This window comes from Chlamydotis macqueenii, chromosome 1 (genome assembly GCF_036417535.1).
Source record: "Chlamydotis macqueenii isolate bChlMac1 chromosome 1, bChlMac1.mat, whole genome shotgun sequence".
NCBI classification, from domain to species: Eukaryota; Metazoa; Chordata; class Aves; order Otidiformes; family Otididae; genus Chlamydotis; species Chlamydotis macqueenii.
The window spans coordinates 193317167-193343315 of NC_141556.1; the positions used below are offsets into that span (position 1 = coordinate 193317167).

The 26149-nt window shown below is 36.0% G+C and overlaps 1 protein-coding gene across 10 annotated transcripts in view; it reads right to left on the reverse strand.

The window, feature by feature from the left end:
• The window catches only part of PAN3 (poly(A) specific ribonuclease subunit PAN3), a 102028-nt gene that overhangs the window by 45321 nt on the left and 30558 nt on the right, over window positions 1–26149 (reverse strand). For 9 of the 10 annotated variants that reach the window (XR_015257478.1, XR_015257479.1, XR_015257480.1 and 6 more), the window contains 4 exons: window positions 18500–18661; window positions 9545–9695; window positions 1215–1462; window positions 550–654 (listed from right to left, as the gene is read on the reverse strand). Coding sequence is in view for 7 of the 10 variants with exons in the window: in XM_086739452.1 (XP_086595578.1) it covers window positions 550–654; window positions 1215–1462; window positions 9545–9695; window positions 18500–18661 (666 nt within the window). In the remaining 3 variants the exon portion in view is untranslated. The remainder of the gene's footprint in view (window positions 1–549; window positions 655–1214; window positions 1463–9544; window positions 9696–18499; window positions 18662–26149) is intronic. The other variant, XM_086739454.1, reaches the window with a different exon arrangement.

A 26149-nucleotide genomic window follows, 5' to 3' on the forward strand; every position in this document is an offset into this window, starting at 1 on the left:
GATGCAAGTGTCTGGGGCAGGGCAGGTATAAGACCCCTAGCCTGATAATGTTACTGACAAAATATATAAATTCTTGAAGGAAGGAGCTGCAGAAGACACATTAGCTAGAGCTAGCATTGACAGAGGCACCTACTACAGTAAAGCTGAAATAAATAAGTCCTAGCCAGCCCTCAGAGAAGGGCTCATTAACTAACACCTGCATATACTTTCATTTCAGTGAAAGACTTTAAAACTGGATAGGATTACAGCTTAAAGGAATGCTACATAAATGAACTCCTGCACACCAAAACAATACACAAGTAGTAAGAATACATAGCTGAAGAGTAAATCATGGTATGCAGATTAGATTGCAGCCTCATATGCTGTAACCCACCCCCGCCCTCTCTTGTACACCACCCATTACAGGACTTCATTATTTTTTTTTTTTTTAATTTTCCACAAGGAAAACTGACTGCACAGATTTTGACTGGCTATTTCTCTTCTACTATTAGTGATCTTCTAGGTTTTACCACGATACATGATTTTCTTTTAAATTCTCTATCATCTTACCTGTCTGAGCTCATCCGCCATGAAGAAGGAAGGTGCATTTGCTTTTGGCTGCATGTAAGCAACATGAGGTGCAGCTGGATGGTAAATGTGGTAGTTTGGAAATACCTGAAAACAAACATTTTAAGAAGCAGTTTAAAATCCTTAAGGATGGAAAAAAAATATTTTAGTCATTTTTTTTTTTAGTTTGAACTACAAAGTCTTCGTGCACAGTACACGTTACAAATATACTGTCAGACACGTTACAATTTCTATATGTGGTATTCAATGCTAATGATTGCAAGAGTGTGTATGTATGTACGTAGTTATTTAACAGTTTTGTAACTGCCTTTTCCTCTCCACTGTAAATATAAGAGTTATTTAACTTATTGGGGAAAAAAAAACCCACACCAATCTGAATGTTTTCTTATTATGTATGCATCCACTGAGATATACACAAAATGCTTTCTTTTTATTGCTGTACTGAAAACCCAAAACCCTATACAGAGGTAAATGAAAAATACATTAAAAATTCTCTGCTCCTTAAATTTTAGTGATTTCAGAGAACATTTAAAAGGCCAAATCTTCATACCGAATAAGGGCTTCAGAGTGTTAAGAATAATCTCTGTAGTATCAACCAATTCAGCATTTGGAGACTCCATAAACTTCTGTATCAAAAGCAAACATACCATTCCTGTGAGAGGTGCTGGAGTTGTATCAGTGTAGAAGTATGTTGTTCCACCCACTGTTTCCTTCTGGATCACCTGGCCAGTAGATGGAGGCTGAGAGACAGCATTAGCGACAGAAGCAGAGGCACTAGTAGGCACCATATAGTTTGCTGGGTTAGGAGTATGACTTCTTCTTCGAGGAGCAGGAGACGTATGAGGAGTTATTTTTGGGGAATGAAGAGGAGAAGATCCTGCTGACAGTGACATTCCTTAAAAGAAACACAAGATATTCTTGTTCAAATCTGTCATCTAAAAAATTATCAATTTGAAAAAAAAACCAAAAAACAAAACAGCTTTCAATACCAATACTATTCTGAGCAGGTGAGACACTTAAGGATCGCTACATCTATATGAAAAGTTAAAAGGTAAAACACTAAGAGCAAGAATGAATAGATACATTTTCCCAAAAATCTTTGCTTAGTTCAGAAAGGGCGGGCTTGGGAACTTATGATCTACGCATGAAGAACTGTAATGAAAGATGTAGAAGTAGCAGAAAGGGGGAGACGAGCCAAATTAATCCTGTGTCTAGAAGAGAGTTTATTAAGCTGCAAAGAGATAAAATATTAGTGACTGTATGATAAATTAATGTTTACATAACAGTTACATGAGTAGCCAATGGAGTTTGCCAACCTGTAACTCACTTCACCTAGTTACATGTGTACATTTCACTAGAACCAACTCCACAGCTATGAACGAGTATTAGAGTTAGATCTCCAGTAACTACAGCACACAAATAAGCAATACACAGTATGCTACAGGGGAGAAATTATATATTTTCCTATAATTATTATATTCAAAACTCATCCTCCAAAAGATCTATTTCATATGCAAAGACAGGTAACTTCTCAGAATATGAAGTCTGTAGACATTCATGCTGAGATTTTCAAATATATTTAAAACTATTTTATTGACTGGTGTTCACCTTCAACACTAGACAGGCAACTCAACTGAAACTTAAGAAGTTCAACTTCTAAACAAAGTGCATCAATGGGGAAACACAAGGGCAACTTTTTTGCATACACACTTTTTAGTTACTAAAAATTAGTTTCTTCAAGAGTCATTGTACACAGAATTCTAAGATATGCTTATTTATAAAAGCTTAGATGTCAAAGAAACCTTCCAGGGTATGGAAGAGACTACCCTTCAGAAAACTCCTAGTAGTACTAGTACAAGATCCTACATATCTAGATATTCAGATTAATACAAAGGAGAGCAGAGCATCCACGAAACTTACTGTTGCTCGGTTGAGATTGTGATGTACTTTCTATTCTTTAAGAGGCAGAATTCTATTAGCCATACTAAATTACTTTTTTTGAAAGGCAATTGCTTTGAAAGAGCAATAATGCTTTATGGACAGCTGAGAATTCTTCTCTGATTAAAAATTCAGTTAGCCAGTACTCAGATATTTAAGCTCTGGTAACCAGAGCTTATAAATGGAAGTAATTTAAGTAAATATCTGAGTAATAAAAACAAGAGCAACTCTTCATGCATACACACTTTTTAGTTACTTCACTCAAAAGTTATTGCACACAGAGTTCTCAGTATGCATAATCAGTAACATGTAGGAGTGTTTTTACACTCGTCTCTTGTCTATACAGTAGTCACAGCTCTTCTACATTTACTTTCTCTGTTTTTTTTTTTAAACAAACCACAAAAGCAAATAACAATTTTAGTATTAATAGTTCAATCAATAGTTGGGGAAAAACTATTTTGAAGCTATACTATCCTAATGATATTAACAGAGTATTTGTAACTGTTCATTTAGCTTCGTTTATCTACTTTTTTGACATCTCAAAACCTATGCTTATTAATTCAGCACAATTATTTCTTTTGTTCTTGAAGTGTGAGTAGTTCCAACAAAACAGACGAGATTTTTTTCATGTAAACCATAAGAAAATCTTATGCCTTTCTCTTCAGTTGGATCTCTTCAGTCATTTATTCTTTTTATAAAACACAAAAATATAAAATATAAGAATATAAAAATTATAAAAATATAGAGCCTACACTTTTCTGGGCCTGAACTTTTCTTTATATTAATACATGTACATGCGTGTGTACACACATTTTCTAGATAAGCAACATTGTGGAATAATTGTCTGTTGATTAGTGTATTAACTTAATAAAATGTGAATTATAACAGCCACTTATGAATGTTCAATGTTTAAAGTACTTCTGAAGGGTAACATAAGTAATGCCTGTCGTAGTTGAGCCCTAAAAACATGCTACAAAAGAAAGTTGCCATTAAGGTAAAAGTTGCCTCCAGTGACTACCACTTAAATATTTCAATAGCTACTGTATCGTATCAATGGCTACATTTTAAACAAAAGACTAAAATACCAACAATCCACTGTGGAAAAAGAGCAATTTCAAAGTAAAAAAAAACTATTACTACTAAAATTTGAAGGATGGCCAATTAAAATGGCCAGAAAACTGAAGCAGCTCTACAATCTGTGTTTGTGATGTTCAAGGGATTCCCTTCATCGAGGAAAGTTACTGCCATGTCTTTTTCACTCTACTCCAATAAAACACAGTATTAACTGAAGTTCTTGCAAGCATGTAATCTCTACCCATATAGAAATAACTGGCTTCAAGAATTCCCCCCCCGCCCCCAATAAAAAAAAAAAAAAACTCAGCTATAGAAACCAGGAAAAAAAACCCAAACAAAAAACCCCAACAGTAGCCTTCACATATACTAATGAAAAATTAACTAAATGCTTCTCTAACTTTAAAATAAAAACTGTATGTATGAGACAGCATAATGTAAATCCTATCTTAGAAATTAAAGAGATGACTTGCAACCTTGCTAGAATTATATGGTGACCTTCTACTGAAAGTTTCTTGCCGGGGGCGGGGAGGAATCTATCACTAGCAGTTCTTACTGATACAATTTCAAACAATTACCACTGTAAGATTTACTTTAAAAAAAAAAAATCCTGGCAAAGAATAGCTACAAATATAAATTCATAATGTCTCTGCTTGCGTATTAATGCAAGACTGAAAGAAAAGGAAGACAGTTGGAGTTACACAAATCCTTTCAAACGCCCTTCCAGCTTCAGTTAGGTCTGATTTTGTAAAGACAATGAGAGTTCAATGAAAACCACCACGTGGGCACAACACACAGGCTTCTCATTTGCCTATACACAGAGTAAGTTAAAGATTCGAAAAAAGCTTGACTACACTTTGGTTTTATACTACTGGAACAATACACTACAAGTTACGAGAAACGTGCTGCTAGCGTTGTGGTGGGTACCAATAGGCTGAGGCAGTGAATAATCAAGGTGACAGATTCTTCTGAGACCTGCATTTAATGCTTATTTATTTAGACTCTGCAGAATTTATTATTAGAAGTCCAATAGCATGTCAAAAAAAAAAAAGAAAAAAACACTTAACACAGTGAAACTGATATGTATCTAAGTACTTACAGAAGCAAACAACTGGGTGCACAAACTTAAGCAGATCTCATTAACTTCATTAGTATTTAATACAGTTAAAATCTTACTAATATTAATATTTAACCACAACATAACAGAATTAAAGGAAAATGGCTGTATTAAGAGGTGAACATATATTCCTACTGTCTCATACCGAAAGCTAAAGATGGTACTGAATATATGATGGTAACAATGTGGTGAATATGGAACAACTCACAGAATTAGACATGCTGTTTTCAATAGCACAATTTATGTAAACACTCACTTAAAAGCCTATGAAAAAATGGAGTTTGAATAATCTAATTATGATTTTATATTTATATATATAATCATACCACTGATCTTGGAAAAAAAAAAATAATGTTTTTCAGCTTTCCCTATGAAACAGCTTAGTGTTCTCCTATATTAAAATGCTAACAGGACCACTAAGACAAACACCAAAAAGCCTGCTTCAAATTGTCCTTCTTGAGACTTATCTACTAGTAAAGGTGGCTCTCCATTCCTTGCCTCAGTGAAACTTAATATCCTTCATGAAGAAGTCACGTAGTATCTTGAAAGGTAAACTGCAGGAAGAAAGGGTTTGTTTCACTTCACAACTATTTACATCTAAAAAACAGTGTCATGGTGTCCAGCTGTCACGGTATCATACCAACATGGAAATGGTTGTGGGATCTGAAGGTCTTTTCACAAGATTCACAATGATTGTACAGGCTACCTACACATACCTGGAGCTCCTGCTTCTGTTCTTAATTTAGATAGAGAATGAGGTCATATTTACATATCCCTCTTTATTGTTATATTTTTATTTCTTGCATTGTCTCTTATTTTTGAGGTTTCATTGTGACTGAGGAAAGGGAAGTGGTGAACTTTGTAATTCATTTGAGATAGTGCTCAAATTAAGTGAGATTAACATTTCTTATACAGCTTTGTAGCATACAATGTATTTGAAACAAAAGTTAGGTTGTATAATTCGTACAGATAAACCTGATCAAAGAAAGGGCATCAAGCCTGAACTCCCATTATGGACTCAGTGTTTACAGGTTTTTTTGGATCCAACTTAATAAAGTAGGATTTCATTAAGCTCATGTGTATACAAATCAGCTGGCCTACAATGCTTTTTAAAATCCAAAGGAATCCAATAAACGTTCTAGACATACTTTATTACCTTTGCCTACAAATTTACTCATCTACAACCATATCCCTGTGCCTAAGGCTTGTAACACATTCAGAGATAAACCTAAGCATTTACCATTTTATTACTATAATATTTTGTGCTGTAAAGATACTCTAGACTATTAAGTACATTTTGAGGAATGACTACAGAAAGTAAATAATAAAACCAGACCACTTCAATAACTTCTTTCAAGCAGCATCCCTAAATTCACTCTATCAGGTCATTAGCATCATAGCTTTGTATTTCTAAATTAGTTAAATCTGCTTAATTCCCTAAACAACTTTAGAGTCATAAGTTCTTTCTCCTCAATTTTATTTGAGATAAAAACTAATTTTACAATCTCTTTGCCGCCTTCTTCTCTTATATTATCCTGGCATGACTGTGGAACTTTCAGCAGATTGGCTCCACCATACTTGACACAGGAGGCTGAAAAAGCTCTCTGTGCCCTAGGCCACTTAAACCACCTCAGCTGAAAGTGCTCCATTTCCAGCCGAGATCATGAGCTCTGAGAACTACATTCTCATAGCCTGTCATGAATGGAGATGTGTCAATGGGAGACAAGCACATCACCTTCGCACTCCTGGCTCCTAAGCCTGCAGGTTCAGACTGGTAGCAGAAATGGGATCTCTTACATTCTGCATAGGCTCAGAGTCTACCCTGGACAAAATACAGAAGTAATAGCAACTTGTTGTCATTTCCACCGATGACAAAAGCATCACTCTTTAGCTATAACCTAGACTAAGCAAACCCAAACCAGACAAAGATTTTCTCTGCTGGGGCCTATACATCTGTTCTTTTTCAAGTTTAACACAGCAATGGTGTCTTATCACTTTAATGACATTCACACATTTCATTCATGTGCTTTGCTGCATATTTTAATGGTGCTATTACTCTGAAACCACTTCACAGAACTGGATAAGCTATGCTTGTTAGCAAAGTTACTATTTGAACATTGTTGACAATCTCTAAATTTCCCATACAAATGATAGACAGGATCTTTTTGCTAGCAAAGGAATGGAATTAGCAAAAACAGGACATTATTCAGAGGAGCTTAAGGAAAGAAGGTTTGGAGAGAGTGAAGGAGGTCTATTCAAAGCTCTTCAATATGACTATTTTCTCCAGCTATTTGTGTAAGTTGCATTTTCTCACTATATTTTCGTACTCTACTAAAGGCTACCAAGACAAAGATGGACTCTGTGTTGATACTACACTAGAAATTTAAGTAAATGCACATAAAAGTAGGAGCAAACTTCTTCCATGCTACACACTAATGGATATGTCAAGTATGGATACAAGTTATCTATGTTAGGTTAGGTTTCAGGTGTCATTTTTTCCAGTATTTCTGCAGTACTTTTGATAAGACAGGCAGAACAAATATTTTCCATGGACAATCAGTTTTGTGAACAGTTATTGTGGTGATTTATCTATGCAATACTAGATGTCAAAAGTGGTTTTCATTTATACCTACCCTTTGGGGAAATCACAGAAATTAGAGACATGATGTAACTTAATATTTTCCATCCTCAAGAGGGAAATCAAAGGATTGTTCTCATCATTTACCTACCTTGTTATGGGTGAACAAAACCATGTAACTTTTAACAAATTACTCCTACTACATTTCCTTATTTTTCATAAAATAGTAATTTCCTCCAGTACCCTGTAAACTACTGTAAGCAATCTTAATCTCGTGGAAATGCTTACATCTTACACATTTCCTAAAAGTTATCCTACTACATACACCATCTAACTGGAAGAAGACTTATCTTTACTTAAAGGAAAATTCTTATAAACTCTTTACATGGGTTTCACTTGATTTTGTTTTCACTTATTCAAAGCTAAACAGATCCCAACAATAATTTCTAATGACAACTTCAGAACACATTTAAATCTTTTTTCATTCTGTTATCCAGTATGACCTAAATGGTGACGCTTCCTCACACAGATACTGCTTTCTTATTTGAGCGCCTAATCCTTTAGAAAGAGCGACTCCTAACTCACCTTGAGTAAGAGAAGTTTTTGCTGATGTATACAATTGACAGGTAAACCATTTCAATAAAAATAAATGTTTAAGAGTATTATTTACACAGAACATTTAGATTCAGAGAATTCTGCAGTGTAGAGAAAGAAGCTCTAGAGAAAGTAAGAGCACCCAGCTGAGATCCCTACTCTGAAGAATATTCTCTTTTTAATTTCACAGCAAGAGCAGGGAAAGAAGCTGACTTTGCCTGAATCTTGTGAATACTTCCCCATCCCTCTCATACATAAACAATAGTATTTGAACCTAGACAGTTTTCAGCATTGGCATCTATATTTCTAGGAACTCAAATTGTTGTATGAACTTCTTTCGTCAGTGTTACTTATCCTTTCAGTATTACTTACAGATAGTAAAGAAATTGGACTGTGAAGGATCCCTCTGAGACCCCACTGGACACTTTCCAAAAGTAGATCATTCTACTGTATTCTATTTAATCCTTTATACACTTTTCAATCCAGGTGACAAGGCTGAGAGGTATATAAACACAACAGTTTTCCAATAAGACTGTACAGCACAATATAGCATGAATCAGACACAGTACTGCAACATGTTCATTTGGTCATCGATCACTTTCCCAGTCTGTTCTCATAGTTATAACATGCAAGCTAAGTGCTGGCTTCTTTCACATCAACACTGAGATTTATCTCCCGGCATTAAGAAAGACTGAAGTTCAGTTTAATAGATGGTAACTGCCAATATTGGTTTAAAAAACCCCCCAAACATTTACAATATTTGCCCCTCTGCCTTTTCAAAGCTACCTAATGCTTCCTGTCCATCACAAGAGATTGCCGAAGGTTTAAGTATGTACAGAAACTTGCTAAAGGATCTGCAATTTTTAATATTCAGATCTGCTGATGGTATATCTTAAAACTATTTCATTTTATTAAAAAAAAAAATAGAATTAAGCTAACTTTTTTCAGATCAGAAGTCCAAGAGATCCATGAAGAGCATGAACTTTTTAAGTGTGAAAAAAAAATAAAATCTTGTCACTTCGAATTGTATGACTGCATGGAACACATTTCAGTAAGAGTTTTAAACACGGGAAATACCCATAAACTGTCTTAAAAGTGAAATTACATTTGACAGTTACAATAACAACTGACACTACTTTGCAATGCAAATTGTTTTAGAATAAGCTTAATCTTCTACTTTTTGTTTTTGAGGTTTTTAAGTCCCCATATTTACTCACTAGCATGGAAAATAGTTACTTCTAGACTACATATGCTAGAAACAAGTCAAAAGAGCACACCAACATGTGGGCATCAGAGCACATATTCATCATAGTGCATTTGTAGACTGCGGCTAGTTTAAATCAGCTACTGCTTTCGCAAGGACTATATAGAGCACGTTATGTGATAAATCAGCATCCCTTTTCCTCAAAAGGAGCAGAGTAAAAGTTAGGCTGAATTAATTGAAGTGTGCTGCTGCAGCTAAACAGATTTTGCAGCCTGCAGTGTGATTTCCAGACTACTGGAAGATAAATCCCAAGTTCCTGCACTTTTATATGCTTGAAGACCATCTTAAAATTAAGAGCTAAAGCAGGAGGTGGCTACATTCATACCAAATAAACCTGATCAGTACCTATACAGGGTTATGTTTGACATTAAGTTAAAAGAAGCAACTGTACTACAAATCATTACTCTCAACTTACCTGGTGCTAGCCCAGCAGTAGCAGGACTTCCCATGGAGGGATGAGAGAACAAGGCTTGAGAGAAGGCAGACATACTTGACTGGGATACACTACTCAGCCTGGAGGTTGATCCTCCTTTAGGAACAAATTCACTTGCAGAAGGATTTGGTGTCTGTTTAAAAACAAACGTAAATTAAATGTTTATTTTAAATGTTAAGAGATGGACAGTGCCTATTTGGTAGAAAATACTTTCTAGGCAAGCCTACCAAGTGCAGCAGTTATTTTTCAGTTACATAGAGCTTGCTGACAAGAACAGCAGATTCTGGAAGCTGGTCTGCACAAATAGTTTTTAAAATGTTTCTAGCTTATGTCTGAAGTAGCATTAGCAAGCTTTCCATATGAATAGCTGATGTATGAGTTCATACAAACACTTTGCAAACAGCTTTCCATAAGCATTACATTATAAAGTTGGAGAACAGACTTGACACTGAGAAAGCCTTGCCACTGCTGCACAGACTGTTCCTATGTAACTTCAGAGATTTCATCCCAAACCAAGTAGCAGCTTCAAACTAAAGCAATAAAAGTTCTTTCTACTAAAGAAGTCATTCCTGCCTCTATTTCTAATAGGCCTATATGTGCATTTTTTGTGAAGTTAACTTCTGTTTTAATTACCTATTCCATTTATGTAGTACCTTTAATAATGAGGCTTAATTTGGTACCACAGAAACAAATAGCAGCAGAGTGGCCAAACATTCAGTATTTATTAGTACATAAAACATCACACAACCAACTTTTGATTTCTATTAAAATCTCTGCATAGAGTTTTGTAGTTTGCAGAATGGATGTTTGTTTTGGGGTGAGGTTTTTTTGTTTGTTTTAGGGTAGGAAGTGTTAGAAAGAAAATTCTAACTAAAGCTCAAAAGGCAAAAAGCTTATTACTGGGTAGCCAATTACAAAAGATATTAGTGGAAGAAAAAAACAAAACTAAGCCAAGAAATAAAAACAATTATTACATGAAGGCACTGAAAAGCATGAAGATCATTAATTGTCAAAGTTAAGTTTATTAAGTAATCTTCAGGGTACCTCTCAAAGGATACTTTTAAGATAATCCATAATGTTTTTTTAAAGCAAGTTACATTGGATCACTTCAGTTTTAGGCAGTTTTAAAGTGACCAAATATATCTACTGTTAGTTAAATTACCAACATTGATTTTTACCAATATAAATGAAGTGCCATCAGAGAAGTTAAGTTAGTGCCAAAGTAGAAAAAAAAGTGTGATTACAAAACACTAATTTAAGTATCTTAAATTTATTCTTTTTTGTGTTAATTTGGTTTTAATATTTTTATTTGACTACTTCAGCCATTAATACTTCACTGTATTAATGTATTTCAAAGCACTGGGAAAGAAAGATGATTCTAAAAGCTGTAAAATTGAAGAGGATGCTCAGGTTTAAAAACAAATAGTAAGAATATGCCACCTTTAATTACACAGTAAGTTTTAACCACTAACCACCTTAAGATGTTATGTATTACTCATTCTATATGTGCATGTGTGTGAATATTCAAAGAACAGCTATAACTAAATACATAGACTAGTGAAGTAAAACAATTAAATTTACATGCGTAAAAAGTTCATAAGAATCCGTCACAGTTTAGCCCCAATCAGGACCAGACTAAGCAGTCTCTCTCTCACCCCCACCACCTTCCAAGAGAACAGGGAGAGATAATATAAGGAAAAAGGCTCAAGGTTTGAGATAAGGACAGGGAGAAGTCCTTAAAGTTACTGTTACAGGCAAAACAGACTTGACATGGGGAAAACTATTCATTTATTACTAAAACCAAAGTAGGATAATGAGAAAGAGAACAAGAAAACTTTCCCCCACCCCTCTTAACATTATCTTTATTACCTTCCCCCACCCCTGAGCAGCACAGGGGGGAAGAGGAAATGGGGGTTATGGTCAGTTCATCACTTGTTGCTTTATGCTGCTCTTTCCTCCTCAGGGGAAGAACTCCTCACATTCCTTCCCTGCTCCACTCTGGGGTCCCTCCCACGGGCCACAGTCCTTCATGAAACTGCTCCGGTGTGGGTCATCTCTTCCACGAGATGCAGTCCCTCCAGAACAGCTGCTCCAGCAGGCCCTCCAGAGGCCACAGCCTCCTTCAGGCATCCACCTGCTCTGGCGTGGGGTCCTCCACAGGCTGCAGGTGAATCTCTGCTCCTCCGTGGACCTCCATGGGCTGCAGGGGGACAGCCTGCTCCACCATGGTCATCACCACAGGCTGCAGGGGAATCTTGGCCAGGAGCCACATTACTCCTCCCCCTCATTCTTCACTGACCTTGGTGTCTGCAGCTGTTCCTCTCGCAAAAAAAAAAAAATCTCCACAACGGGCTGGCAGACACCTCTTAGGATCTTTTTACATCTCATTCACATCTCATCTCCTCTCCACTTCTTGCAGCCAGGCCGGGCCGAGTCGGGCCCAGTCAACCGCCTGGCGAGAGGCCAGAGGGTGAGCCCTGCAAGGCCCAACAAGGCTTGCACCTCCCCATCTCTGCCCCCATTCCAACTTCTTCACATCATCTCTTCTTTTTTTCTTTTCCTGTTTTTCCCCTTCTTAAATACCTTATCACAGAGGTGTTATCAGGGAACGTTCTGCTACCAATTGGCTTGGCCCTGGCCAGCAGCAGGTCCGCCCTAGGCCTGGCTGAGTCCACTGCACAAAAAGGGGAAACCCTCCACCAGTTTCTTACAGAAGCTGCCACCGCAGCCCCCCTCACTAAATAAAACCAGGACAGAATCTTAAAACTCTTCAATCACATTAGTTAAGGAAAATTTGCTAAGGTATACACTAATGCAGCAAAACAAATAAGTTGTATTACATATACTGAAAACAAATAATCAGTACATTTAAAAGCAAAAAGTAATATTCTGGACTTATCTGAATTTCAGGTACAGGAATAACTAAGAGAATGGTGTTCCTTTAGATAAAATCTGGCATGCAACAGCTCAGTCAAATCTGCACTGAAACTGGAGAAACTGACAGAGGTGGTAAAAAGCTAAGCAGAATTTCTCCACATAGTGACACAGCTGAAAAGTCACCATCAACCAAAACGAACTGGGAGAGCAACAGAGAGAATTTGTAGCATCTTGCTAAAAGCACATCATTTCAAAGAACTACAAGAGATCCACGTTTTTCCACTGCTAAAACTAGCCATGACACATCCATGGATCTACCACACCTAAATACTGTGTCAACTGGGTGACAAAGGCAGGACATAGTAAAAGAATCGAAGCATGAAGAGGAGAGAGAATTTCTGGAAGATAATCTGTCTGTCCGAGAGCAACTGAGAGAGCTCCCAAAATCCTTTCCCTTCCATTCTGGCAAACTCTTACCACTTTCACCAAGTGATTCAATTAATGCCTACAGGGCTGCTTTTTATTTCTAAATGCATTCTGCAGGTTCTCATAGACCATTTTTGGTCTCTAAAATTTACCTATATATCTGTCATCGTTTTAAAGTGAAGCTGCTTGAGAGCTCCACTAATGGCAGGTGTTTTAATTTATCCAAGTGAAAGAGTCAAATCCAGGAACCTGCTAAAGCAGTTTGGGTTTATGCTGTAGAATTATGAACAGGGGGTCAAGCCTGATGGAAATTCAGTTTTCATTGAGTTGTTTGGTGTCGCAATTCAGGATCAGAATCAAAGCCTGATAAGACTAAATTGTTACTATAAAACTTTGATGAAAGCATTTTACATGAGTAAATAGCTTGAATTTGCACAGCTAGACTCTTTACTGTAAAAGCCTGGTTTACTTCTCTGTGATGTTAGACATAAAGCTGTGATCCAAGACTTTCCCCAGCGGTAAAAGAAGTGATTTAAACTTTAGTTGCAATTTTACAAGACTCTTAACTTTCAAGCTGTTTTCTAAATTCAGAAAAACACCTGAGCTCCACAGCCACTAGCCAGAATAGACCAATCAAACTAGTACAACAAAATTTAATAATTTGTGATCAAAACTAGTTAATAATCTGGCAGAAAATCTGAAGCTTAAGCCCCAGGTCACGTTTAAACACGCTAAAATCTATGTGAAGTTGCAGTTCTTAAAACATTTCCAAAAGCATACAAGTTTTTGTCTTAAGTGAAACACTAATTTTTCTACCCACACTTTGTTTGGGTAGAAAACACAACTAATAATAAACTAAATAATAAAAAAATAAGACTTTCATAGTACGCAGACTAAATAAGTGACTAGACCAGCCTAAGTGAGGGAATTGAATATCACCATTAGTTCTTTAATATTTGATTTTTTCAAACTTTAATTTTTCAAACTTTGTAGATAACCTATTTTGCACCAACGAGCATGCAGCTGTGTCAACTATACTATTTTCTTCTAGCAACCCATCTAAACTATACAATCCATCTAAACTTCCAACTCATACATTTGCTAAAATCACCACCATTCCTTTTTCCTCTCAATCTGGCCAGTTTAAATCTCCCTTCTTCCAGCATATTCATAAAAATATTGTCAAACTAAAGCCAGGAAGTAACTTCCCTAGGTATCATCTGAATTAATACTTACAACATGCATCCTTACCAGAACTATTCGATGAAGAAATTTCACTAAAATACTCTATTTTCAGATTCTTTGTCTCTATGTGCTCTCAAAAAGCCTCAGTCAGATCTGCAAAGAAACTTCCACAGACAGACCACAAAATTGAGTCCATCCAGCTCCACATACAAAACCAATTTCTATACTTCTGCACATCATAGAATGCAAAATGTTATAAAACACACACAAATACAGTCCAAATGAAGGCTGAGTTTAGTCCTGATGCAATTAGTAAGGATGGACCCACAAGAGACGTAAAAAAAGGAAGTAGGACTATAAAAAACCCATTTGTGTCACCATTCAGCACAGAGCTTATCTGTCTGGTGGCTTTTATGCTTTTAAAGATATAAAAGGAAACACAATTAAAAATACAATTTAAAATAGCGTGGAGTAGAAAGAAACAAATATTTTGTGGGTACCACTGGAAAACAATTCAAGGCTCCTTAAAGGAAGGTGTGGATTAAAGTAAAGAGCAAGACAAGGATCTCCGCTGAAGACCGCACAGTAGCATACAGCGCTATTGTATGTCGAGGAGTTGCATATATCAACAGATTTTCATAGTCCAGAAGTGAGATGAAAATTCCTGTTTCATCAGCTATTGATTTCAAAACACAATGCTTTTTTCTTTATGCTCCTCAGTGATAAACTCCTAAGGCCCCACTGCTGCATCAGTTATAAAGGAATCCTCAAAGCACCATGGAGCACCAAGTATGCTGCAACCCAGGGATGGCACAAGTAATGGAGCCTTTGGAAGGTCACGTAGAGATCCCACAATACTGGAAACAACCCTTCTCTCTCTCATTTCCAGTTCAGCATCTCACAACACAGAGCCGTACAGCAGTTGCAGAGCCACCACCTCTGCTTCAGTAGCTGTAACACTACTGCATTAGATCCATCCTGGCATCACATTCTACCAAAGCCCAAAGGCAGCCACCTAAAGCAAAAATTAGGCCAATTTCATTTTATTTCAGAAGAACGTGCTAATGTACTTACCATGCTAAAAACTGGATACAAGCCTTTCTGCTGTTTTTTTTTTTTGTTGTTGTTGTTGTTTTTTTATTTTCTCCTTCACCTCCAAATTCATGCTGACCTGTTCTGACATTCCAAATTGCATAATCCTGTAATGCTTATAGAAAGCCACCACTAAACTATACCCATGCTATAAGCAGGGCAGTCCTCTACTAGTCTATTTTTGGCATAGTTTTCAGAATAACTCTTAGGAAGCCAAAAACATGCAGAAGTGTTGCCTTTTTTTAATGTGTCATTATGTTTTGGTTGTTTTAGGGGGTTTCTTCGTTGTTGTTTTATAACAGACAGATGTGTCATACAAGGAGCTTCACTTTACACAGAGATCAGTCCCTGTTTTCAGGAGGATTCCTTTTGAACTACAGCATCAGGGAAGGACACATTCTGGAATGTGGGAGTAGCTCAGCAGACACTGGAGGTCACCAACAGCTTCAAAACAAGTCTCTTTCCCTCCCACTATTGAATTTGTGAAACACGCTTCCTTATCACAATTACTGTGACAAGTCATCACATCATCTGTACAATAAGCTCGAACAAGTTTCAATTCATCAACATTATTAGCCATATTGCTCTACTGCAATTAATTTCATTAAGACTGGGTAAAATTTGTTGGCTAAAATATTTTTTTTAAACCAGAACACAGGCTCAGACAAATAAAAATACTAGCAAAGCTTTGTTATATTTTAGCAAGTAGATCTCACTGAAATGTGAATTTTTAAAGACTCCAAATATTTCCATATTTCTTTAATAAAATACTTCAAAGTACTGTAAAAGCTAAAATTTTTAATGTTCATGTTCTTGATGCAAAATATTTGAAAAATTCATTTCTATTATGTTTTTTTTTGTTCAAGAAACAACAACAAAAGTAGTAGCTCATGGTGCTTAACACTTTTTTGACAAAAATCTCTAAACATTGCGTCATGAAGTAGTGTATTACCACATCTTAAACCATACATTTGGAGGAACGGGCATTCAAACAGACACAAGAACTTCAACACTTGCCCAGCAGTGCAAGCCCTCAGCAATTCTGAGATGTAATTCTGCTTGCTCGTCTTCAAACATAAACGAAAAAGGATGTCCTTAAAACAGACGTGTCTATCATAATTTAACCTTTCTACTTATTGCTTAGCACTCATTATCAGCCAAAATTTAGTTTGTATAGCCTATATTCACACCTGCAAAAATCTCTGAACAGCCTATATTTCAAAATACCGATGAGCAATGCTATCTGTGGATTATGTACATATTGAAGTAGAAAAACAAGGTCAATCTGAAATCTCAGCATGAAACTACGAGTTTTTAAGTAGTTTCATGTACCAAACTTCTCCAGCCATTTTGGGGGCTTTTTTTTAATTAAAATTGCCAATTTTTAGCAGTTTCTGAGCTTCATTTTATCTCTAACGTTCACATGACAATACAAAGACTTACAATGATCAGAATGAAAATATCAAGACAAAATTCAGTTTCTCATCTACGTAGAACTTCATATAGCCTCACAATCTCTGCAGCCTGTTTTCACACCTTTCCCCATTCACTCTTGCCAGACTCCACTGTTCTCTGCAACCTCTCCCCCTTCTTCTCCTATTTCCCATGGCTGGAACATCCTTTTATTCTTATTTCCACCAGGTATGTATATACATGCTTTTCAAAAGTATAATGTCTCCATGGGGAGCTCATTGCATTGCATAACAGAAAATCCTAAGCTGTATACAGTTTAAGTCAATTACGGAGCTCGGATTCTGGCGCAATAAAGGAGATAGGAATTGCACCCTCCAAAAGCCACGTGCTCTGCAGCCAATCTCAAGTTATTGCCACTAATGTTGAGAGGACCTTGAGCAGCTGACTGCCACATTTTCAACACAACTTTAGAGGGCATGGTACTGAAAAGACAATCACTCCTGGCCAGAAGCTCCAAGTCTCAGACTACCAGCTCTCCAGCCTCCAGAAACATTATGTTTTTCTGCTCTATTCTGAGTGGAGTAGACCAATGACAAGCCTTGCTGCAATACAGAACAGCAAGGAAAACAATGGAGGACACTAGTACAAACGTAGCTTTTTCTGCCCTTTAATACCTACGTGAAATTTGAAGACCAATTTTCTATTTCTCTCTTCTTAAAGCAACTGCCTACTAAGTAAGGCTTGCACTCCCATTAGATACACATGGCAAATTCAAACTGTCAGTCTTCTCTCCCATGAGAAAAGTAGTGCTTTGCTGGCTCCAACCACTTCTCTGTAGCCTTACTTGGCCCTTCTGCCAATGTTTCCTTTATGCTTCATTTTTACTGCCTCAGTGGCTTTGCTGCTTCCCCTGCAGCAAAAGGGCCAAGACAGACTTAAGCTCAAATGCCCCTACGCAATGTAGCATCAGTTTGCCTGCATCACGTTGCCCATAACTCCCAATTTCATAAAGATGTCCAAGCATCAAGTAATGCAATACTAGTACCGGTATGGAAAGGCTCTGCTATGAGCTTCACATTGGCCCTTACATGGCAGAAATTTAGTGAACTGAAAGAAACTTTTAAGGTGCCACAAATTCTAGTTATGTGTCTACTGTCAATTTACCCATTTCACTCACTTAAGACATCAAAAAGAACATAACCCTCACAGAAAGATTAATGATCTCTGAAAAATCAAAAGCACCACAGAAGTGCAAAACAGTAATAGCAGCAGTGTTGAAGTTATGACCACTATAATAATTTCTGTCTAAACGCCACCTTAAAGGACATGAGGCAGATTCCTCCCAGACTAGAATTATCTTTCATTATCACCTGCAGGATAACCTGCTACTTCTGTAGAACACATGGTCAAATCCAGTTGTATCTCTCCTCTCTTCAGGAGTTGAAGAAAATTCAGAAATAAAGTAACAATACAGTTTAACATACAAATTGAGAAATATAAATTATCCCAACATAAAAACTAAGAATTTACACTTTCTGATCACAGTAGTTACATCTTCAAATTCTGTACTGAGGGAATTTTTTATTTTCATTAAGTATCAATCATTTTAACGAAGATCACTAAATTTACCAGTAGAAATGCTCCTCACATGAAAATTAAATTAAAAGGTCATGTTGTTTGCTTTTAAAATACATTTAATAATTAGTTTTGCTCCTCCTCCATAGATTATAACATAATCAAGCAGAGAACATAGCACAGCAGTGGGTGAAGAGAATAAAACATCTCTAAGTGTTATTCTCCCGGAGGGTCACTATGTCTGCTTCGTGAAATAAATATTTGATCAAATCTCGATCCATATTTGGAGTAACAGCTTCTAACATTTTCCAAAATTTAAAATAAAGCATCCAAAATACTGAAAAAGTGACTAGTAAAAAATAATTTTACCTGTAAATTGTTTTCTGTGACTCTGTTCCACCAAACCATATTGATGGGTACTCCTGTTTTACACCTGTCAGCCAGACAGCCAATAGGGTTCTTTGATTTTCTTGCTTTTGATCCCACCGGAACTATCCTCTCATCCAGCATCCCCAGTCGATACTTCCTGGGCTACAAAAAAGAAGGAGAGAAACCAGGCCACTCCTAACAACCCTCATCTAAAGCTACACTAAAGTAGGTATTACATTGTGATATGATTTCTGGATTGGTGGAATAGGAAACAATTTGCAAGTAAAATTTATCCGAGACTGTTTCCTTTCAATCCTGACTACTTGGTCATAATAAACAATACATCAAATAATTATTTGTAAGTAAAACTTTCCACTACAAGTCAGCCACTGAAATACAAGTATAACTTGTGGAATTCTGTAACAATGAGGAATTGTTTAAAAAAAAAAAGTGTATTTCTCAAATAGATACCTTCAATCATATCATAATACTGAACTCTAACACTTTCCTTGAGATTTCTATCAAACAAGGAATTAACATTGGCTTTTGCATGCTTCTTTTTACGTTCTAATTTTCCAAGACTCATCTCCTGAAGACTTGCTTTTAAAAAAATCAAGTAGAACTGACTAGTCAACTTCAACAGAAATCAATGAGAAAAACATTTCTGCTCAAGTTAATATTCAGAAGACTAACTTCAGCTACTGTCTTAAGTCATGACAGATTAGAATTACAACAATAAATGCATTGGAAACCGACTTGAACTTGAGAAAATAAAACATGCTTGAAGTGTACATGTAGAGGGTACTTGTGCCTTAGTAGGAGTGACATTTCTGTTACATTGGTAATGATCTCAATAAAGGAACTATTTATAAAGCATGATATGAACATTAAATTAAAAAAGCACACTGTAAAAAAAATATCTGTTAAAGACTTTCAAACAGGTGAAGTATAGGAGTTCTCCAAATTTCTCTGTGCTTTCAAACTAATGTGTACCTACCTCAGTAATCAAGACCACTAAAAGAAATGTTTCATCATGTATGCATATTTAGACCAGAACTTTTTATATTAATTGCGCTAACAATTGGACTAAATTGTAGGGGTTGGTGTGTTTTTCTCTTGCTCTAATATTTTGATGTGAAAATCCAACCGCCATCATCTGGATACAGACCACTTTCATTAATCAAAACTTAACTTACGTTTATTCAGATATTTACTTCACCTGGCACCTTAGAAATCTTAGCAAGCTTTGCCTTGATACACATTTAAAAAAATGTTCCTTGGGAAACAAAGCAAGAATCCAACTGAGAAGATTTCCCACTCACACACAATGTGTAAAACACAGGACAAAACTACCATAAAACGGCTGCACAAACAAAACCTAAACAGATTCCCTCCTCTACTTCCCGGAAAAATTTTAATCTGAAAGTTTTTAAAAGAGTTAAAACTGAGTAAAGTCACTAGTAGATCATTTGTAAAAAAAAAAAATTTAAAAAAAAAAAAAAAAAGAAATAAAAAGCCCCCAGGGATACCAATATTGACTATGGACTAAAAAGGCAATAAACTCCATGAAAATCAAGTTAACCAACTTTAATAACAAGAAAAAAAAAGATTGAATTTTGCCATACCAATTAGAAATTGGGTAAACTGTGTGATGAATAGGCACAAAAGACCTTGCATCGTTCAAATGCAAACCTGATCATAGCAAATTTAAATATTGGGGTTTTTTTTTATTGGGAGAATCACTCAACTATTGGGCAACCTACTATCTTATTAATTCAGAAGGACTGTATCATTGACTGCAAAGCTGTAAGGTCTGAGAAGCCAAGCATACAAATAATATTGGACTTTAGGGCAGGATTCGAACACAGTATGTGTTTTTCTTAGGCTGGCTACTGGAAATAATAACATAATGAAGAGTAACAGTTTCCCTGGTAACTTCCCCATCTCTCTCCATGTTCTACCAAGTGCAGGGGCACCATCTGCCTCAGACTACTGGACTACAACCCAGCATCCAAACACGTTCCTATTCATAAAGGGTTCTTTCAATCCTCCATACTAAAAGGTGATCTAAAAATATTTTGAAAATGAGAACCAAAACAAAAGAGGAACTGAGCCAAGGTGGAGGGAGGCTATTTTGGTTACAATGGGATTCAGACTCCAGGCAACAGAATGAAATCATATTTTAGGCTTTATGAAGGACCATACTTGGAAGGGCCAGAGTGAGGGAGCAAACAATGGTCAATTCTATGCCACAAAGCAAGACAGAAACAATATGGGTTCAACCAGTAGTTCTCAGCTTACCAGCATGAAAAAAAAAAAAAAATAAATTCACAAGTGAGTGAGACTAAATTAAAATTTGACTTTCATTACCTACTACAAAACATTACCAGAAGATTACTAGGCCAGGATTTCATTGTTCAGACAAACATCAGAAGATGAACAATACAATATTAACATTTGGAAATAAATTTTAATCTATTTGCATCAAAATAATTTTAAATGACACTTGTTTTAAATAAGCAAAATTGCATTTGACTCAGAAATCTAATCTGGGTTTACAGGAGATCAGAAAATACAGTAAGAAATGTCTGCCAAGAGGAGAGATCCAATAGAAGGAATGACCAAATAGACTGAGCAGTTTGAATAAGTATATCAACTTCGCTACGTCCCTGCCCCCTACCCAGAGCAACAAACAAGGAGACAAAACAGTACATCTTGAAACAAGTAAGAACTCAGCATGCCCTGATCATTTCTGAACTGAACCAAGATATCTACCCAAAACACAGAAACGTAACAATCTGGACAAACAAACCCAACTTCTTGGCATGGGTACAATTTCTCCTGGATGACTACAAAAGCAATTGTATTTTTGCCTTCCCTAAATTCTTTCTGTGAGGTAAAAAACCTGTTCAGTCATATAGATGAAGGGATAGTTCAACATATTGAACTTTTTTTTTTTAAGGAGGGGCAGGGAAGGTGGCTAAAGCATTTAAGCACTTCATAATCCTCTAGCAAGTATTTCTCAAAGTAGGTTGCAACTCCTAATATGGTTACAAGTTCCAAATGAGTTATGAAAGGTCAAAACCATCACAATTATTTTTAAATAGAAAAATAAGATTAAACTACAATAATTAAAGTGGAAAAAATATAAGAAAAAAGCAACAAAACAAAATTATTACAAAGCATTACAGGAAGAGTTCAGTTCCTCCAGGGTAAAGAAGTGAGAAGCAGTAGTAATTACTGGCTGCAAATGTTTACATGAGGCAGGGAACAGCTAACTACCTTTAATTGCTAGCAACAGCTTGGCTCCCCAGGGTGAGAAGGGTAAGCACTTTCAACCATAGCTAATAATTACAAGCCTTGCCCTGTAGGACCAAGCTGCTGCCAGCAATTCATGATAAGAAGCTATTGGTTGGCATTAGAGGGAAGGTGTTATATCAGGAAAGATCAACCTCCAAAGTTTGAGAAACATTACACTTGAACAAAAGAAACCCACTCTAAAAACAAGGAGGTCCTTCCTGAGTAGCATCTTCACATCAAAACACTACTACAAATGAGTAGCTTAATTAGCCCCTGCTAGAAAATATTCCTCAAGTCAACTTAATTACTTGCTTTCAACAAGAAGTTTGGGAACATGTTTAGCAAGTTTATTTTCTTTTTACTGTTTGCTCTAACAGCATCCTCACCTCTAGCTCATCCCATTTCATGGACAGTGGGCAATGCCACGCTTCCACTTTCCAGTTCAGGGTTGGACATATTGCTGGTGTAAGCTGTTCTAAGGCTATCCTAGAGGAATAAGTCTAAACAAGAAAAGGTTTATGAAGATTCAAACTGTCTATCTAATAACTTCCAGGTAATAGTTATGCCTGGATAAGCTGGAAAATCAAACTACACAATTCCAAGGTTTTCTTCCACTGAAGATCTGCAATTGGATTTTTTCAGAATCATTCATGTCCCAAATTACATTTATGTTCATTAAAACATGCTTGGCTCTGGTGGGTTTTGAATTTTAGATTTACAAAACATTTTCTGCACCAAAAAAATGAACAATTAAGTTTGGCACATAAACACATGAGTATGCTATTTTATTTTGAAATATTGTGAATAATGTGAGCCATGGTAACACTGCCTATGTGCATATACTACTGAAGCAAAAGCAAGTGATCTTAAGCCTTCTCCATCAGAGGCTAAATTAAGTGGCGTTACCTAAATTATCATAGCTAAAAGGTAGCACAGTAGCATTAGTTAGGGCTCATCTGTTGTACAGCAAGTTGACTGTATCTGCATGTACAAACAGACAAAAATTAATATTACATTGTCAGACAGGAAGATCAGGTATACAATATCATATTTTCCTTGTACTACTTATAACAAAACTAAGCAATATATGCAACTTCAAGGTTCGATGTTGAGTTGTTTTGTAAGACTTCAGGTTTTTAACAGGAGCTAGTGGCAAAGACACCATTAGAAAAAGAGGTTAAACACTTGGCTAGGGTGCTAGTCTACTGACGCAGAACCAACTTTTGTTGTATATTGTCTTGAAAACTAAAAACTAACTACAAGCCATTGGTATCATCATTGCTATTTTCACCCAACAGCCATAACAAATAAGCTGGAATAAGACAGTACATGAAACATCCAGCTACAGATTATGAACTTCAATAGGCTGTTGAGGAAAGGCACAATCAGCTAAGCAGCATCTTAACTGTGGATGAAACTGCATAACTGGATTTAGTAGTAAGTTTTATGAAATGTTACACCTGAACATTAGGAATAGTTGCCAGGAGTATCCTAACAGAGTTGCAAGCTGGTAATATGAAAAACAAAAGTTGTCTTGTCATTACTTTTTAAGCTTTGTGGCCCACAGAGCTACAAACCCCTTTGCGTGGTTTGGGTTTGTTGCTAACCAAGATACTCTCTCTTCTTCCTCTTTCATTACAGCCTCTCACTGGTAAAGAGGTAGACAATACTTGCTTTCTGTATATCAACTTCCGAATAATGGAATCATTTTTTTTAAAAATTTGATATCCACAAAAAATTGAATAGGAGCCTGGTTAACAGGTTAAAAGCAATTAAGCGTGTGTTTGGTTCATTGGTGTTTGTGGTTGAGTAGTGGTTTGTTTTGTTTTTTTTTAAATGAAAAAAGGAAGAGTATGCTAACATTTATAACATTTATGGTTATAATTTCAAAGTTTATAATGTTATACATTGAGATCATATGCATTTACAGACTAGCCACCCTTCCATCTGGAATCTGTTTTTTAAAATTGTTCATGAAACTGTAGGTTTGGCTGGGGATAAAACTTTCACTACTTGAAAAGTATCATACAGAGACAAACAAAAAAAAAAGATTCTTCTACTCAAACAAAACTAAAACGTGCAATTTGGCATGGAAATGGGTCTAATTCCAGAGCAACATATTTGATCACTGGAAAAAAAAACAAAACAAAACAAAAAAAAAACCAAAGAAAACCCCATTCCTGGTTCAAGTGAATTTTAGAGTGAAAGCTGAAACAGATCAGGCACTACATCATGCATTTTAAACTACAGCTAAGGAAGATTTTTCAGCTGTACAGACTAAAATGAGTATATGTTGAAGATGTGAAAATCTTGAAGAGTTTAGAAGGAGTTAAGGGGAAGTGTCATATCTTTAAGTCAAATGTTTTCTCACCAATTTTACAGCCCAGCTAGGTTGGATGAGGCATGAATTACCACAACTGCGAAAACGTAGCATGTATGTAATTATACTGACAAAGTTCTTTATTAAGAAATTAATATCACTTGCTGAATTGAAATAAGGTGGTGGAAAAGCTGGCTTTTTCCATCATCATTAGATGATGTTTTTATATTACTTATAAAAATAGTGGAAATAATATGCACAGTTAAGAACCAAAAATATAGGTAAAAGACGACTAAAGACTGATGTCACTTTTACTCTGGTCTTTACTAAGCATATGATTTCTCAAAAAAATGGTATATTTTCTAGCTGCTTTAAATATTTGTATAGTGTCTTCAGTAAAATTTATGCACAAGTTTTTTTAAAACTTTCAATTATCTTACTGCAAATCGCTCTTAAAGATTACATACACCTTGACACAAAAATAAGCAAATAAAGCTTGTAAATCTAAGCAAAAGCATCTTGCACATTAAAGTTAGACTTGTAGGTAACTGCTTCAGCTTGTAAGCTGCACCTGACAAACTCTAGGTGGCTAACTGAAAAGTTATGCTTTAAAAATGAGGAGTGAGGGTAGCATTTATAGTTTGAGATGTCTGTAGGTCATAACATACATCTGACCTCCTTAGATACAAAACCAAAACAAGCAAGTGTCTTTTAAATACAGTTCTAAGGTAAGCGCTGCACAACACAGTCATCTTATTCTGCTCTCTTCCTTCAGTTACACAATAGGATGAGGCAACAAAAACATGACGGCTCCTCATCAGTGTAAAAATGTTACGTATTTCTAAAAGGAAGTGCTTTAATAATTTTATTTCTTACATAACACAATGATCACCAATCCACACACAAAAATGAATGTGAACATGTCACACTCAACAATGAAAAATATCATACTATGTAGTAATTACTAAGACAGCCAGAGTACACAACTAAGGAATAATTCCAATAACTAACCATTCCAAAGAAAAATGTAAAACAGGTTAGATTATATCATGCCCTTAAAACATTTGTTAGACTGAAGTAAACATCATTCTACCTGCAAACATTTATTAGTTTTCTCTAGAAGCATAGTCTGTCTTTCTATATTCCTGTAAGAACTTTTTTTTTTGCATTAGAATAAACTGTAATGTATTATTATTGCAGTAGGGGTGTATAATCCCAGAAGTAAAATTCCAAGTTTGAAATAATAAATTTAGCCCAGATGCATTATAAAATCTGTGCAGCCACAATTCTGCAGTTTACAATACAATGACAGAATGTGGTATTTGGTAATGACCCCTCAACTTCTCAGAACATGATTCGTGCTTCTGAGATGGTATTCAGAAGGCTATGAAACACAAAATAACTGTCTTGGCTCATTTTCATTAAAGGTAAATACAAGCAAGAAAAAATATGGCACACATGGCTTTTCAATGAACAACACTGAACAATATAAAGATCACGAATCAGAGGTGTCAAGACAGAGCTGAAGATAGGAAGCTGGAGAGAAATATAGCTTTCCAGCAGGTAACAGGACTAGACTGAGGACAAGACACTCAAAAACAAACTAGCAATATTGTAGGTCTTCAGAATTTGGTTTCCACAGGACCTGAAGTTAGCTTTATTGTTTTCTTTCAACATGAGAGGGGAAACTCTCCTTGTACTCATTAAAAAGCTTGCATTCATGTAGACTAGGCTTACAGGCATTCTTCTGCTTCAAAAATCATTTTCTCTGTATATTTATTACCACTGATCAAAGTACATTAATTATAGAAATTCACTGTCTCACTTGCTGTAGGTGTCCACAGAGCGCACCAAACAGCAGCACTGTGTTCCGGGTGAACTTCAGTCCAAATAATCTTTTCTATACTTTCCATTCTAATCTTGTTTAGAGTCTTTTGGTCCTGGCTTTTAGTCACCTAAAACCAATTAAAGGAGTCAAAAAAAAATTCTTCATACAAAACAGCATTAAAATTGTATTGAAAGTTACTCAC